The following is a 17,267-nucleotide window of genomic DNA, read 5'->3' on the forward strand; positions in this document are numbered from 1 at the left end:
GCTGCGGATGCGTGTCCCCCGCCCCCCGCGCTCGGGAGGTTTCCCGGGTTGAGGTGGAGGGAGCCGGCGGTGCCCAGCCTGCCTCGTCAGGCGGAGCGGCCGCGACTCTCTCCTTGCGGCGTCGTCCTCGGAACGTTCGTGAGATGAAGCGCTTCGCGGGGAGCGATGCCGCTGCGATTGCTGTCAGCGGTGTGCACCGTGTGCTACCTCCGAGGCTGTTCTTAAAGGCATTGGTCTCTATTCTTAGCCAAGCGAGCTGTGAGCTAGGGGTTTTCACGAAGCATCTGATGAGTTTCAGTAGACTGAAGTTTACAAAATCTTAAAATACAGCATACAGGATTTTTCGCTCTTTCTAAAGCTAAATATCACTTTAAGTGAACGTTCGGTGAGGATTTATGAAAGTAAAGCATCTCCATTATGTGTCATTACCTTACTCTGATGCTTTTCCCTACTTTGTACCAAGTTGTGTACTAGACCTGGAATGATAATAGTGAAGGTGAGAAAGTAAAATACTAAGCTTGAAGCCATCAGCTCACTCACACATATAGAAAAACCTGATTATATGTTGGCAGATGCAAATACCTGAGGTGCTTTAGGTGCTGCTTTCCAAATGAAATCAAGTAGACACAATACTGTTCAATATTTTATGTGAGAAAACCGTGTACTGTAATGTACACAGCAGTCTAAACAACCACATTATTAATGTGATACCTTAAACCAGTGCATAACTGAGCTCTTCAGCAATGATTATCTTCAGTAGTGATTATCTTCACTAATCTTGCAAATGCTGCTTGGTGATACTTCCAGCACAACCCTATTTAAGTAGTCAGCAACAACTGAGACATTTATGATGGAGCTGTGGAGATTCAGATATAAAACTAGCTGAAGACATAAACGAGTGTATTGCTTTGCAGTATTTTGTCTTGTCAGTCACTTTGACTCTTGATTCTTGTGAAAAAAAGTTTCAATTTGTTTAAAATACTGTTGTGATGTACTGGGGAAGCATTACTGGGAACTTTGTATGCATCCACTGTTGTAATGTGTGTACATAGGGAATAGCATGAACACAGGAACAACCAAATATTTACTAATGTCCTTAGAAGCCAATATAAATATATCTGTACTCTTACTGTGCAAAGACTTAGCATATTCAAACAACTTTATATTCAGAGCTGAATACTTGGATTGCTTTCAAGTAGTCTTAGGCACTGTATGTTAATAGATTCAGCCTACTGATAAAAAAAATAACTGCACAAAACCCCCCTAATTGATGCAACCAGAAAGTGTGGTGGTATTAGTGGCTTAGTGTTTCATACATTGTGGTCGGATATGGCCATTTTAACAACAGTTGCTACAATTATCACTTGATATTATGTATTCCTTTGAAACAGGAGAAATAAGAAAGATGACAGTACTTTGGAGATCCCATCAATTCCAAATCCTTTTCCTGAGCTGTGTTGCTCGCCGTTTGCATCAGTTTTGTCAGCCAGTCTGTTGCCCAAGGCAACTTCAAGAAAAAAGCAGGTAAGATTTATAAATTATTATTTGACAACTTCTAAATTGGTTTGATGAAAGCTTGAAGAAAAGCTTGGTTACCTGTTATTTTTCTAATAGAGGTGTTCCTTATTTCTGTAATTTGGTGAAATTTTCTCTGTAGGTCATTGATGATTGTAGAAAATGAGGTTTCAGAATCTGTGACTTGAGGCATGACTGTTCTTTCAGAATCTATGTGTGACTCTGCAAATTTTTTGGGTAAAGTGGAACTAGGGGCAGTCAGGCAGTACTCTATGTCCCTAAACGAGAAGTTAATTTCTTTCTTCCCTTCCTCCCCACCTCCAATTAGTGTCTTCAGTGCTGTAGAACAGAAGTTTTTAACAGTCACTGAGCAGCTTGTCTGAAGGTCTAATTTTGCTCAGATAATGGAATAATACCTGAACTGATGGGGAAAGAGCAAATGCTGTGTACTTGGCTATATTTTATGTGCATATATCTATCGGTGTATGGCTGATGTCACTGTATTTCCACACATACCTTGAACTGTAAGCTAAGGGAAGATCTGAGTGGGCAGACAGACCTGGCAGTGCTTTGTCAATACTGTTCACACAGTGTATTTGTTATCCTGAGCAGGGGTGGAGGAGGAAAAGTTTCCAGTTAATGGAATTACTGGTGTCAAAAATCTGTTTCATTCTTTGAAAGCTTATCGATCTCATTTCCCTTTTCTTTTTGTGAGACTGGAACATCTGTGGGATTAACAGTACTACCTCTTTCGCATTCTCTTTTTTGGTGGTCTTCAAGGTCCCTATCATAACAGTTTTAGGGATGATATTGGAGGTGTAAGACTTAAACTGCTGCTGGATATTCAGTTTTTAGATTTACATGAACAAACTGTCTGGAATTTGAAGTTTCTTGTAGTTGTATTAACTTTTCTGAAGCTGACCAGACATGGCTGTTTCTATGCACCTGCCAGAGAACTTAACTTAGCAAAGTTCTGGCTAGCATCTTAAGGATGAACCTTCTCCCCTGTTCTCCAGTGAAAAACATGTATGTGTCTAGGAAACTGCACTGATTCTGTCTTGCCATATTTTGCATGTTCTCTAAAAATAGCTATGGTATCATTCTGGACTACTTTAACTCCTGTTAGTTCTTTTCCTACAATAGCAGTATTAATCTGTAGCATTTCTGGTGAGCGTGTATCTGACCATTGCTAATGTAGTGGGGTAAAATTGTGCTGGTTTCATGCTTGAGCATGGTGAAAGCATTGACTGGCTCTGCAGTGGCAGGAGCACCACTGAATCTGTAACATCCATTATCTTTCAGAACTAAGGGACTAGAAGTCACATTTTTAAAAAAACCCTAAATTAGTCATGTTGCAGGCTTAAATTGCACTCATTCTGGTAATCTTTGTACTTGCAACTGGAAAGTAGATTTCCCAAGCATGATGTAACACACAAAGGTCAACTATCTGCATTTGTGGCCAGTCATGTTTAACGTTACAAACTGGCTTGATCAGTTAAGCCAGCTAGGTGTTAACTTCAGTCTCTCAGAAGCTGAAGTTCATAGCTTCACTGATTTTACTTCCGTTTTTTCATAATGGTTCTTGTCATACTTTTTGTGATGATTTCTGGTCACGGTCCTTCCATTTCTCCTGATTTTCCGTTTAAGAATGTAGCGCTCTCTCTGGTAAAAGCAGGATCAAGAATGACTGGTTTCCTGACAGAAGTGAGCTAAAATAATAATAGTGTCTGTGGAGGGCCTGACCCATTTTTCAGCTACCAGAAAAGTTGGGAGAAGTTTGCCTGTTATTTTTCTGGAGGCATTTTAACAAGACCATCGTTTCTGTCAGAAAGCCTTTCACCTTGATGTCTGTTTATGGCCACTGCAGGAGAAATGGTACTAGGCTAAGCAGACCTTTTGTTAGACTCAGCATGTCTGTTCTTATATTCTTCATCTAAAGTTATTAAAGGTTAAGGCCAAATGGCAACTGTCAAATTAAACTTTTATCTTTGAAATTAGGTTGAAGTCTTCTAATAGGTTAGTTCAATTACTTGGGTTTAAAAAGGAAAGATAGGGAATGCTAAGTGGGTGGGCAAAGAGGAGAATTGAACTGTCTGTGACTCTGACTTCCCACAGGTGGCTGTGGAGACTGCTTGGAAATGTTGTGCTTCCACCCTGTGTTCTTATTTTGTCAACTTTGTAGCAGCTTTGTGTGCAAATACATAAACCTTATACAAAAATTTCACTGTATATAGCCTCCAAGGTCATGAATATTATTGTTTCCTAACTCTTAAGAGAAACCAGTACTTTTGTTTTGGTGTAGAGTGTTGACAGCTGCCAGAATTTTTTCTGTTGCCTCTCTGATGATCTACATATGTTTTCAGTGATTCTTCTTTTAGATTGCTTGCTGTCTGATTTAGGTTTTATTTTTCTGCTGTGCTTTTAATTTAAAGCATAATAAAGAAAAATTACAGAGTGAATTTCTACTCATGTCTCATAGGTAACTATTATCAAAATGGGTGTTTCTAAAAGAAAAAAAAACCCAACAAATTATGCCTCTTCTGTCTTGTTTTTCTCTGCAGAAAAGATTTTCTGCTTTCAGGGAAGAAAGAAGTTGTCACAAATATCTACTCTCTTATTCATAGCACCTGTGACATCCGAAATCTTTCTACTTTGAAGGAGATTATTATGATTATTTTGAATTCTTGTTTTTCTAAGCTGAAATTCTTATTGTCTTCTGATGGTCTTTTATCATAAGCCTCTCAAAACGTTGAACATGCTGTTTGAACAGCATGTTTATGAGGTTGACTCACTGGAAATAAGTTTATAAGAGCAAATTGGTAAAAGCCACATAGCAAAATAGTGAGTTACCTTGGTGCTTGGGAATTAGGCTGTCTGTGTCTCTGAACTGTATTTGGTCTGCCTCATCAACACAGCTGTCCATCTCCTGTCCCCCCTTGAAGTTTGAAAGAGTTTTGTGTTATATCTTAGAATCATAGAATCATTGAGCTTGGGAAAGACCTACAAGATCATAGAGTCCAACCTTTGACCAAACACCACCATGCCAACTAGACCACAGCACTAAGTGCCCACATCCTGTTGTTTCTTGAACACTTTCAGGGATTGTTACTCCACCACCTCCCTGGGTAGCCTGCTGCAGTGCTTAACCACCCTTTCAGTGAAGAAATTAATCCTGATGCCCAACCTGAACCTCCCCTGGTGCAGCTTGAGGCCGTTTCTTCTTGTCCTGTCACTGGTTGCTGGGGAGAAGAGGCCAACACGCACCTTGCTACAACCTCCTTTCAGATGATTGTAGAGAACAATAAGGTCTCCTTTGAGCGACCTTTTCTCCTGGCTAAACAACCCCAGCTCCTTCAGCCACTCCTCACATGAGTTACTCTCTAGACCTTCACCAACTTTGCTGCCCTTCTCTGGACTTGCTCCAGCTCCTCCATGTCTGTAGTGAAGGGCCCAGAAGTGGACACGGTACTTGAGGTGTGGCTCATCAGTGATGAGTATAGGGGGGATGGCCACTGCCCTAGTCCTGCTGGCCACGCTGTTTCTGATACAAGCCAAATTGCCATTGGCCTTCTTGGCCACCTGGGCACACTGTTGGCTTGTGTTCAGCTGCTGTTGACCAGTGGTCTTTTTCCACTGGACAGCTTTCCAGCCACTTTTCCCCCAGCCTGTAGTTCTGCTTGGGGCTGTTATGACTCAAGTGCACTTCAGCACTTGGCCGTGTTGAACCTCAGACAACTGGCCTCAGACCATTGATCCAGCCTGTCCAGATCCTTCTGCAGAGCCTTCCTATCCTCCGGCAGATCAACATTCCCATCCAATTTCACGAGTCTTCACAGACTCATACTTGTGACATGTTAACAGTAATTAGAACAAACTTCCTGTAAGATGCAACCTTGACTATCTTATGTCTCTTTTAATTTAAAACTTGAAGGGAGGGGAGTGATGGGGATCAAAATAAGCAGTAAAAGCATAGAAACAGTATAGTGACAAATTTTATTATCCTAGAGAGACTGGGAGCTGGGAGAATGGAAAGAACATGTCTGCACTGAACTGCTGGGAGCATGCAGCCTTGCACCTCAGATGACCTGTTCTCACTGGAGCATTTCAGGGAGGTGCCTTGTGGAGCTGATGTTGTGGCACGTACCTGTGTTTGAGAAAGCGGAACTTCATGCCTTTTAATGAGTGGGAGTAGGATTATGTATTTAACATCCTCATCCTCAAAGGAATAATATGGAGATGAAATCAACAGCTGAATGTGTGGATGGCAAAAGTCCTTTGTGGCTTGCTTAATCCATTCTGTAAGAAATCATCAAGTTTGGTATCCTTGGAAGAAATGTAGGAGTCAGGTGCTTTTTGCATGAAACATGCTTAAATGTGTTCAGATAAACTGAATTTTATGTTTCAGGGTGGAAGACTTTTATCTGAACAGGCTAAAAAAAATCAGCTTTCCCCTCATGTCCAACACAGCATGTTGAGCTCAGTGGATGGTGGGAAATGTTGCCTTCCTCTGAGGAGTCAAGCATTTGCTGTTATGAGGTGAAGTTTGTGAACTCATATAGAAAATATAATTGTGTCTCGAAGTCTGTGTTCTCTGAGAAGTGACAAGGAACTGAAAATATAAAACACTTTGTACTTTTGTCTCTAATTATGATCAAAATAGATATTGGTAGGGAAAAATATTAAGTGTAAGAAAACTTGTTCTGTTCTTTAGTATACTTTTGGTTGTCTTTGGTCAAATGAACTAAAAACAGATTATGGTAGTTTTATGAAAGCTTAGTTTTTAAGGCTTTGTGAAAACAAAACCTGAATCATTTGCGCTGCAGTGACAGTTCTTGCTCTGCTCAAGGATAAGCCAAAAAGTGTTTCATGACAAAAGTAGTTCAAGGTAATTAGTGCCTTGTTTCTTTAAATTAAATTAGAAGTGCAAAAATAAAACTCAAGTAAATCTCAAGGTGAAGAACACTCAAATCTCTGAAATTTTATCTTGCCTCTTTTGTCTTTCTTGATGTTCTAAACGAGTAGATATTTTTGTCATTTACACTCCAAATAGGCTCCCACAATGTTCTTTCCAGGAAATGAGTTGGATAAAGAGACCTCAAATACACGTGATTGTAGTGGAACGTCACTTTGCTTTTTGTATTAATGAAGGTTTTCCTGTAAAGCTCTGGCAAAGAAGAACTAAGAGGCGCTTTATGTCAAAGAGCAGATGTTTCTTTGAATGTATGCTATTCTAGGTTTATTAATAGTATTGAGCATTCACTCTTGTAATTGGAGTACCATTTTTTATTTACAGCTACAGTTCAGGGTCTTCTAATGTACCTGCTTGAAACCTCATTCTTCAAAACTTTGCATGTAATTCTATTAGCAGACATAAATGTCTAAGTCTTTGGTACCTTGACTATTTGATGATAGATATTTTGGCAGAAATATCTGATTTCTCTTGACTTTTAAACAATGCAAACCTAAAAGTTTTGGGTTTTTTTTTAAAAATGTAGCCATTCATGAATTTCCAAGTATTTTCCAAGGATCGGGCCATCTTTTCCAACTCAAAGATGCATTACTTAAATTTACTTTGTAATTCCAGTCTGTCTGTTTCTTACCACATTTCCTTCCAAGTTGGAGAGCATTGCACATACCCTCCTTTATCAGTTCTCAAGTCTTTTTTCTTTCCAGCTCCTAAACATATATCTGTTTTTCCCATGTCTTCCCCTTAAATTACACAAAAAAGACTTAGAATTTGAAAGTCAGAAGGGAAGGAAAAAAGTATTTCCAAGCAATTTACAGATTAACTGTGAAAACATTCTGTACAGAACCAATTTAAAGAGCTCAAGGTTTTTACATGAAGTTTCTAAGACTTGGGTGACTTGAACTCCTTTTTGTGGTGTCTCATCTGGGGGTCTTCTCCAGAGTCTGTGCTCTGTTCTTCATTTATATGGTTGTTCCCACCCACCAAGGAAAGATTTATTGATATTAGAGTAGATTATAATTATTTTAAGCCCTACTAAAACTTGCTATTTTTATGCACATACCTTTCTGCTTTGATCAGTTATCTTAACACTGACAGTTACTTGTCTCTATAGGTAAAAATCAGGAGACAGGGTTGAACAATTTCGCACTTTAGCAATCAGGAATATCACCTGGTTTATACTGGAGGTGCCCTAGCACAAAGTGTCTGATACATCAGCCTGGGGAAACTTCAGAATAATCACCTGTTTGTTTCTTTTCTTTTTTGTTTGGTATTTTACTTTATCTTCTTTACATTGGTTCATTCATTAGTGTATCTTTCTTATGGAGATGAGAATTTATTTGCTTTCTGTGAAACTTCATATCAACCCTCAATGTTTTCACATATTAACCTTGTACTTTGTTACTGTCCAAAAACAACCCAAGCAAAGACTCTAAACCATTCTAATGTCACAAAAATAGCATGTCTTCTTTTTCTCTTTTCCTTTTTAATGATCAAGAAAACAAGGTCACTGTAACTTTTGTGGTTACTAAGATATTGCCTCCACAAGCTCGATGTTTAATTTGCTAACATTAGGAAAATGTTAGGCTTAAATTTTTACAGTTTATACTATAAAATAAAATTTAAAAATCATCAGTACTGTCAAAGACTCTGGTAGACATTTTGCCAGTGTTTTTCAGACTGGAATAATTTCAGTAATCCTTTGGATTTTGGTTGTTTTGGGCTTTGTGAGCCTAGAAGTCAAAACTGAAGTTTCTTATCTTTTGGGTTAGTACTGTTTCTTCGGTACCAGAAACTGCCTCTTCTGTGCCATTTTGGAAGTTATATTTTAACAAGAGACCTCTGTTATGTTGCAGTAGATCTGATCCATTGTCTAGAAAACCTTCTCTGTACATTTGGAAACCTAAGTTTTCTAAGAAGTGATTCTTTAATACTCATCTCTTGAATACTGAGTTGGCTGCCTGGTATTTTGGTCCTATGATGTCTCTTTATTACAATGTAATTATAAAATGGCTAGGGCAGATGATGATACAACAGTCTTAATTTCTTTGAATATACAAAAGACAGTTGTAGCCAGGTGCAACTGCAGGGAACTTCTCTAATGCTGCTGAGGCACTTTTGATAACTCAGTTTTATTGAATTTGGCATTAAAAGATTAAACTCTCATGAATGGAGCTTGAATCCTCAGAATTTTCAGAAGGGAGTGAACTGTGATAGATACTGACACTGTTCTTATTAATAATTGTTCCCAGAAGTGGGTGCTTTTATTTAGGGTTAGACTGGAGAAGTGAGAAGTTCAGGTCATTTTGTAGCAGTTCCATACCTGCCATAGACAGATCCATGACTGAATAAATATTTTATTGACAGATCATTTTTGGGGTGCCTTCTCATTGGTGGCATTGTCAGTAAGTGATACTGTAGTAAGGTGGGGGATGCAAGGGGTCAGTATTGTAACAACAGAGCACTGTTGACATCTTCCTTTTATGGAGTATCGTCTGAACTGTTTTTTGATCGAAACAGATACAGATCTGACTTCCCGGGACACACAGTCTAGATTAGTCAGAGTAGTGTTCAATAACATTCATCAAATGAGACCAAACCTTATGTATTTTTGTGGGTTTTTTTGTGCTTTTTTCTCCATTTTGTTTTTCCTCAACTTTCTTTTCTGGTCTTATAAAACCTCTGTAGTTGTGTTCTGGTCTACTTTTGTCATTGCATTGCCCAGTGTTGTAAAAAGGTGCTGCTATCAGGTACTGCTATTTTTATAACCTGAACAGTTTTATAGTTGCATAGTATTGAACGAGATGAGAGTAGTCAACAATTAATAGTCAAATTACCTGAAATGCCACAGGTTTGGTGAAGTTGGCAACTTAGATATTTCTTATTGAAGGTTTGCAACCTCCTTTGAATTAAAAGCTGTGCAACGCAAGGAGAAAATACCAAGTAGATTAGCATACATTTTACAGTACTTAAACTCATGTAAGGTGACAGAATTTTTATGATTTTGTCATCGTAAAACTTTGTTATCCTAGTATTGGGGCATTAACTGAAGAATGGAGCTCAATTCAGATCAGTTTTGTTAGGTGTTCTGGGGCAGTTTTTAGCATATCCTCGGATTTCTGCACTTCTGAGAGTTCTGAGAGTTACTATCAATTAATAAGAACTCAAAACCTATAGAAAAAAGCAGAGGAATATTCCCATCCTAATTCTGTGCATAAATGTTGCCACGATAAGTATAATTTAGATTTTCGTAGAATCATAGAATTTTAGGAGTTGTAATGAACGTTACAGATCATCTAGTCCCAACCCCCCCTGCCATGGGCAGGGATACTTCCCCACTAGACAAGGATGCTCAAGGCCTCATCCAACCTGGCTTTGAACACCACCAGGATCAGGGTAGCCACCACTTCCCTGGGCAACCTGTTCCAGTGTCTTACCACCCTCACAATAAAAACTTTTTTCTAATATCTAACCTAAACTTCCCCTTGTTCAGTTTGAACCCGTTACCCCTTGTCCTGTCGTTGCAGTTCCTAACACAGAGTCCCCCTCTGGCTCCCTTGTAGGCCCCTCAGATACTGAAAAGTTCCTATGAAGTTTCCACACAGTCTTCTCTTCTCCAGACTGAACAGTCCCAACTTCCTCAGCCTGTCTTCATAGGGCAGATGCTCTAGTCCTTTTAACAACTTTGTGGCCTCCTCTGGACTTGCTCCAACAGTTCCATGTCCTTCTTATGTTGAGGACACCAGAACTGCATGCAGTATTCCAGGTGGAATACACACTTAAGTGTGTATCTCATGATAGAGTCCTGGTGGGAGTCACCTCAAATGGGAAGATTAAAAAAAGTGCTAATCAGGCCAAATTTTTCAAGAAGGGCAGTTGTGGGAGGGGGAATTAAGAGGGAGAAAAATTAGACCTCTGCTCTAGTAACAAAGTGAACTTTCTCTCCTGTTAAGTCACAGAACATTCATTTGCCGCTAATCAGCTCATATTTTAGCCCAATAGCATACGTGATATTTAATATTTAGGTCTCAAGAGAGAAATGTATATCGGTTATCTTAGAGGTGGGCCTGTGCTTCTAATTAGGATAACAATGAATTGTTCCTCCCTGTTTCTGGTATGTATGCATATGCTGCATACTGGTATGTCTGTCTTTTTGCTTCTTAACTTGAATTATATCCAAAGAAAATTATATCCAGGGGAAAACAAGATACACTAGATTGCCTCGTGATCAGAATAGGATTTTTCAATTACTGCATTCTTAGGCTATAAATAGCCTTTTATATTAGTTATGATAACTCCTGTTACTGATTACATTAAGACTTGGTGTTTATGAACAGCTGCAGGCTCTCGATAATGCCACAGAAATGGTATCAGCTGTTGAGAAGCAGGCTGGAAGTTTGCAAGAATTTATTCTCATAATCACTAGAATTTACTGCTATGTAGTGAGAGGGAAGCCTGTGCAATATGAGGGTTTTCTTGTATAAATCAGCTTGCAGAACTTTATCAGTGTATTTTTCTATGAGGCTTGTGAACCTATTGATTGCAAAAACAGGCAGCCGAAAAGCTTTACAAGGAGCATGGAGAACAAGGCTTTAAGATCCTTCAAGCTGGTGAGGATACAAAACTGCATTGTTTGTTTATCTGCAAAATTTAGAGCTGCATTAAAGAGCAATGCTTAGATTTTTACCATTGTTCTTGCAATGTGAGCCCTTCCATTTTGGTAAGCAGATAGGATCTGCCTAGTTCCTGCCTAGTACAATAATTTCTCTTGGTGCTAGAGAAAGTGTCTATACCCTGATTTTCATACTTAGTTACTATATTGTATTTCTTGACTGATTGCACCTAATATTTTTATCTGATTGTTTTCATTAGGTTATATTTTAAACTTATTGTCTTCTTTGAACATTTCTCAAAGTCTGGAGCCTTTGGAACAGCTGGGTGATGAACTCATTGCGGTTGGACATTGTTTTTCTTCTGGGACGTAGACACTTCCCAAATCCTGAATGAGTTTATTAAGCAAACTACTACATCTTTACAAAGAAGTAGTATGTAAGTTAGTGGAGAGGAAAGGACTGAGTAGGTCTAGGCTTTTTCTGTTGAGTTATTATGAAGAAGCAATGAAAAAATACTCAGTCTTTGTTTTCAGGGCTTCTACATTGGTATGAACCTTATATGAATCACTTAATCTCTTCCTAAACTATTCTAGCAGCATTAAAGTTTTGAAGTAGGGAATATCATTACCTAAGCACAAAAATCATGACCTGGGAAAGGATTCATAAATGCGTCTCTAAATAAGATTTAGGCAAATACGTAGTGTTGTGTCTTGGATAGAAAATATGTTACCAAGTCAGTCCAAGCTGTTGCAATGTGCAGTGGGGAAAGTACATGGTTTGTGGAGCTCTCATACTTGCTTGACTTAGTGCTGCTGGTTGATTTCTGTGTAACGGAAATACTAACATGAGAAAGGCTTCACTGTCTCAAATGAAACTAGCTTCTCTTCAGAAGATGAACATATGGAGACAGTAAAACTGAAGCCAGTGATTTAGCTGTGGCACCAATAATCTGCCTTATGCGTCTCTGTCCATTCGCTTTCTTCCTGCAACCTGTGTTTCTCTTTGCTTTGGTTCTATATGTGTTACTAAACACATTTTCCTGTGAAAAACTGACACTTGATAAAAGAATATTTTCTAATACCACCAGCCTGCAATCTTGGCTGCCAGAAAACACAGTCACTAGAAATTTTTATCCAAGAATCTTGTTTTAAGTGTGTTTAAGAGTCAGTTTGACTCAGTTATATCCATACCTATAACCAGGGGGACGAAGCTGACGAGTGGGTTAGTAATTAAAAGACAGCATTAAAATGAAGGCATTCAGAGTTAATGAGGTACATGTTTCTCAGCCAGCAAGAGGACATTGATCTGCTGGGAACTCGAAAATGACATATTTGGGGATGGCTTTTCAGTGCATGGTTTGAGATTCAGGGTTATCGTGCTTTGCCCTTGAATTGCTCCAGCATGGTGTATAGTTTGTAATGCTTGGCTCATCCATGGAAAGGCTAGAAGAGGAAGACCTGAAACTATGAGCTGAACTATGCCTCTTAAAATAGAAGCATTTAATAGGTGAATAATTGTATGAAGAGACAGAAGAGAGATCACAATGGCTCAAACTTCATCGTGAAGTTCCTAGGTACATTATAACATCTATGCCACTTTACAGGTGATACAGTTTGTTTTAGTGCACCTCTACTGCATCAATTGTATTGACCCTCTAAGAGGATGTACTCTATGTTCTGTTTGCAGACTAAGACCTTATTCTTTTCTTTGTGTAAGGGACCACAGGAGTAGAGATAAAAAACTCACTCATCTCTTTGAAACCTTTATTTTGTGGGATGGTTTTAAAGAAAATAGTTATTTGTCAAGCATATGTAAAAGTACCTATGTAGAAAATACTCTGTATGTGTTTCCATGGCCACATATTAACAGACTCTTAGTAAAAAAGAGACAAAGTGACTGTGTGCCAGGCAGATAGGAGCAAGGTAGTGCAGATAGTACCATGAATAACTTACCTGACTGTGTTGGTCTTATGTAATAATTTTCTGCCTTAGCTTAAAGAAAAAACAAGTAAAAGACCAGGATGAAAGTTTTTTATAAACCTTAATGGATTTATATTCTCCAATTTTATTTTTTTTTCATCTACAGAAGCAAAAGTTGGGTTGGATTTGCTCTTGTTACCTATAAATGCCCACACACCTGCATTATGTCTAGCACAGCTAGGAATAGATCAGCTCTTGTGACTCCATATTCAGTGCCTTAAGGACATTGCTGACCTTCCTCTGTGAGCAGGATATTTCTATTCCATATGTTGTTATAAAACCCTTACTTGGAGCTACTAATTTACTAAGGGCATTTCAATTCTTGCCCACTCCATTTAGTTAGCTTTCTTAAGTGGCAAGAAGTAGAAATGGTTTATATTTTGAAGTATCTAAAAAGTATCTGCACAATGGTTTCACAACTGTATGTGGTAGCTTAGTGACAAAAATAGGCGTGAATAGCTGCATAAACAGAGTCATTTTGCAGAGCTCTCAAGAAAGTGAGCTGCATCTGATTTCCTTCCTGTCCACCAGCACCAGCAAAATTCTTTGCAAACCTGCCATGAACAAGTCCAGTCTTTTATCTGTAGCAAATAAATAAATAAATGTGGTTATATATGTTTCCCTGAAGGCATAATTGGCTTTCAAAGCCTTTCTGTATCTCACATTTATCAGCAGAACTCCTCTTGACTTTCACATGGTGAAGTGATTCTGCAAGGCTTGCACTTGGAAGTTGAGATGCATTTTATTCAATTTATTTTAATAAATGAGTGTTTGTGAAATTTAAGAAAAGAATGTATTCCTTAGTGTTATTTTTAGTATCCTTAGGTGCAACTAATGTGTACTTTCATTAATATATGTAAATTACTGTAGTATTTTTCTCTAAAATCTGATCATTATTTGAATGTTGGGTTTTTATTACCAAGTCAAATAAAACATTTCAGTTTTTGCTTAATTTCTGAGTAGGTCTAGCCCATATGTCTGATTGGAAAAGATAAAATACAGATAATTTTGCTGAGGACAGTAAACCTTTGCTTCACCTTGCAGACAAATAGGTCAATTTTATTCATAGAGTAAAAAGCTGCATGTGCTGTCAAGAATCAAAGACCTTCAGTACCCAGGAGTAAGGAAGAGTGGCTTGGGTTATTTTTGTTTCTTTCCCAACAAAGTCACTAATCCAGTGCTCCAAGTCTTACAGCTACTATTTCCCAAACATTTTTGCTGTAAGAACCAAGGAAAGAAGATTGTAGAGGGAGTTTTTGTCCTGGTGCTACAAACATATCCATGTCTAATATTCCTGTGAGTAAAATGCCTATGGGATCAGGCTCTGGTACCACAAGTTGTTTTCTGAATCTTACAGCAAAATTTTGGAGCTATATTAAAGTCTTTTGAAAACATGCTCCCAAAGGAAATAAAAATGGTGTGCTTGAAAGGTAAAAACCTAATTGCAAACACTTGACTTTTATCATAGCTATCTCTAGTAGAAAAGGATGTTAATTCCAAATGTTACAGAATTAACACTTTAAACTTGATCTCAGGCCTACTTTTTTTTCTCAAAACAGTCATAAGATTTTGGACTGGAGTTTAAAAGAGAAAAATAAAAGTAAATAAATACCTTAGAAGATCAGTTGCTATGGATCTCTTGCTGCTATAGAGCAAATGTAAAATGAGTCAAAGTTAAAACTGAACCTTTATTATTGAGCCAAAGAAATGTGTAATATCTGCTGTATTTTATTTTTAAGCTAACTGAACAAGGATCAAATGTCTGTCTCAAACAAATTCTCTTTGTGACTTGGCATCAGTTTCTTATCAGTTTTTTTCCATCCTGTGTGTCTCAGTGAAGGACAACAGGTTTTGAAAGTTTAGGAAAATATTTGTCTTTACTTCCTATTCCTTGGCAGTATTTTATTACTATTTGAGAGCTGCTGGTAAAATGCCAGTGCATTGCATGCAGGTTTTAGTTTTCGGGAGAGAGCTGTGTTCTTTTCATATTTATGGTGTTTGCTCCTCTTGTTCATCAGCAGAACCTACCTAAGCACTACTGATTTTGGGATTTCAGGAAGGGGATTTTGCATTAAAATACATGCTTTGAATCCATAGAGAACTTAGAGAACTCTCAAGCCAGAAAATTACATGAAGTCAAATTGTTTATTTTTAACTTGTTAGTATATAGCTTCTTATGGCTTGGAGATGGGATTCTTTTCTAGATATTTTTGGGATTAGTACAGAATGTGCTCATTTCCAGTTACTGAGGGAAAAACAGTATAAATATAAATATAAATTTCTGGTGAAATTTAGCATAGATTACTGTAATATTTACCAAGTCAGTTCTGAATACTTCTAGGACATACACATCACACGTGTACTCAATAATATACTTGCAGTGACTGCCTATGAAGCTACAGTAATCTGCATAGCTAATATATTGCTTGAGATGCCATGAATACTTAATACAAATAAATTTTGCAGAATGTCTGCAATCTTCAGCTGTGGTAAGCAGTGTTTCTGATGAGAACTGCTAGTTCAAGATTTATAGAAGAAATAGCCAATATCACACTTCTAACATCTGTTTAATAATTTGATTTGCATCAGGATTATTGCTTAGTCATGCTGCATAAAACCAGAAAACTGGTTTTCTGCTATTAAACCCATTATGAGACCTTTGAAAAAAGATCATATCTTGCCTTATCATAATAACAATGCAAAATGTTACCCTTTTTGACAGAGGAAAGAAAAAAAGCCTGACTTCCTTAGTCACACAATTTTAGTGAAACCTTATTTGTTATGCAGATATTTGATACATAAAATAATTGTGTGAGTGGGGGTAATCAACAACTGGAGTTCATGAAACAGTCTTATATTTCACTCACTTGTAGCATTTTATTGCCACATTTTCAGGCACATATGAATAAAGATAGTTAAGAGTCATAAAATTAAATTCCCTGGATTCACTGCATCTATTATGCTCATTTACTTCCCTGAAACCCTAAAATCAGAAGCACTGAAGTATATTTTGTTTGCTGGAAAAAGCCAGGAAAAATCCCAATACTGTAACCACTCAGTGCTAAGTGCTAGAATGCAGTCTTTAACGATTTGGGTTTTTGTTTGACAGTGTAGACAAAGTTCTGAGTGACAGAAATTCATGTTGTTCTGCTTATTTTTATAGTCAGAGATAGTCAGCGTGGGCCTCTCCAAGGACAGAAGACAAGTTTTCAAGCACGTTGGTTGGCTGATTTCTAGTTTGTCCTACCCATGTGTCTTCTGTCATTGGCTTTGAGTGGGATTAAATTCACTTAAACAGAGTGACATTTACTACAGCTGTAGTCTTTTCTTTGTGCTGACTCTCCAGTATTTAAGTTATGAGAAATTAGGCTTCAAGGAATATTGCTAACTACTTTGTTCTGCTTTGTGTTCTCACCTGGATGAAGGTTAGCAAGTTCTGGGAAAAGCAGACATGAGTTTGTCTTCAAGAAGAGTAACGTTGCCTGCAGTTATGCCAATAACTCTGCAGAAAAGGGTATTGTATTTAAATCAGTCTTGTAATTCTGACCTTAGTATGAGTTGGTAACAATGTTTAAACATGGCTATATTTATTTTTTCACTTCCCCCCCCCCATTTCTGTAGTGTAATAAGAATGGTTCTTTTCTGATAAGTGTAGATTCTTTATTTCATTATGTGAAGTATGTTTGCATAATATACATAAATACATATATGTACATAATTGAATTTTTAAATTGGTGCTTTTTTCTCTTTTACTGTAATTTTGTGCTTTGTGCAAGAAATTGATTTATCTTACAGATTAATGTAGTTTTAAAATATAAAGTGTTGCAATTGCATTAAAATATGCCTCTGTAGAAGGCTGTGGTTCTGTACCTGATGGAGGATTACTGGAGTCTGCTTCTGCAGGTTTTGCATCAGCCTGAAACACAACATACTTATTTTCCTTGCCCTCTCTGGTTAACACCTGAATAGTGGATGGCCCATCATGTATTTTGGGCATCAGGCTGACACTGTACAATGTTTCTCCATAGGCACTGTAGGTTGCCTTTTTTTGTTTGTTTTGTTATCTCAATAAAAAGTGGAAGCAGTGCAAAATCATTGCATCTATGTGCACAGGGATTGCCTAGTGTAACTCTATGCATTGGGGGTATCTATGAAGTTAAAAATACACACAGAAATGAAGTATGGAAATATGAC

At 37.8% G+C, this 17,267-nt stretch overlaps 1 protein-coding gene across 1 annotated transcript in view; it reads left to right on the forward strand.

The window, feature by feature from the left end:
• Positions 1–1,391: 1,391 nt before the first annotated feature.
• Positions 1,392–17,267, forward strand: part of GRB14 (growth factor receptor-bound protein 14) — a gene marked incomplete at its 5' end in the record, with an annotated part of 61,472 nt that continues 45,596 nt past the window's right edge. The window contains one exon of the mRNA XM_009073395.1: positions 1,392–1,524. Coding sequence (XP_009071643.1) covers positions 1,392–1,524 — 133 coding nt within the window. The remainder of the gene's footprint in view (positions 1,525–17,267) is intronic.

Source organism: Acanthisitta chloris, unplaced genomic scaffold (genome assembly GCF_000695815.1).
Source record: "Acanthisitta chloris isolate BGI_N310 unplaced genomic scaffold, ASM69581v1 scaffold3224, whole genome shotgun sequence".
NCBI lineage: Eukaryota > Metazoa > Chordata > Aves > Passeriformes > Acanthisittidae > Acanthisitta > Acanthisitta chloris.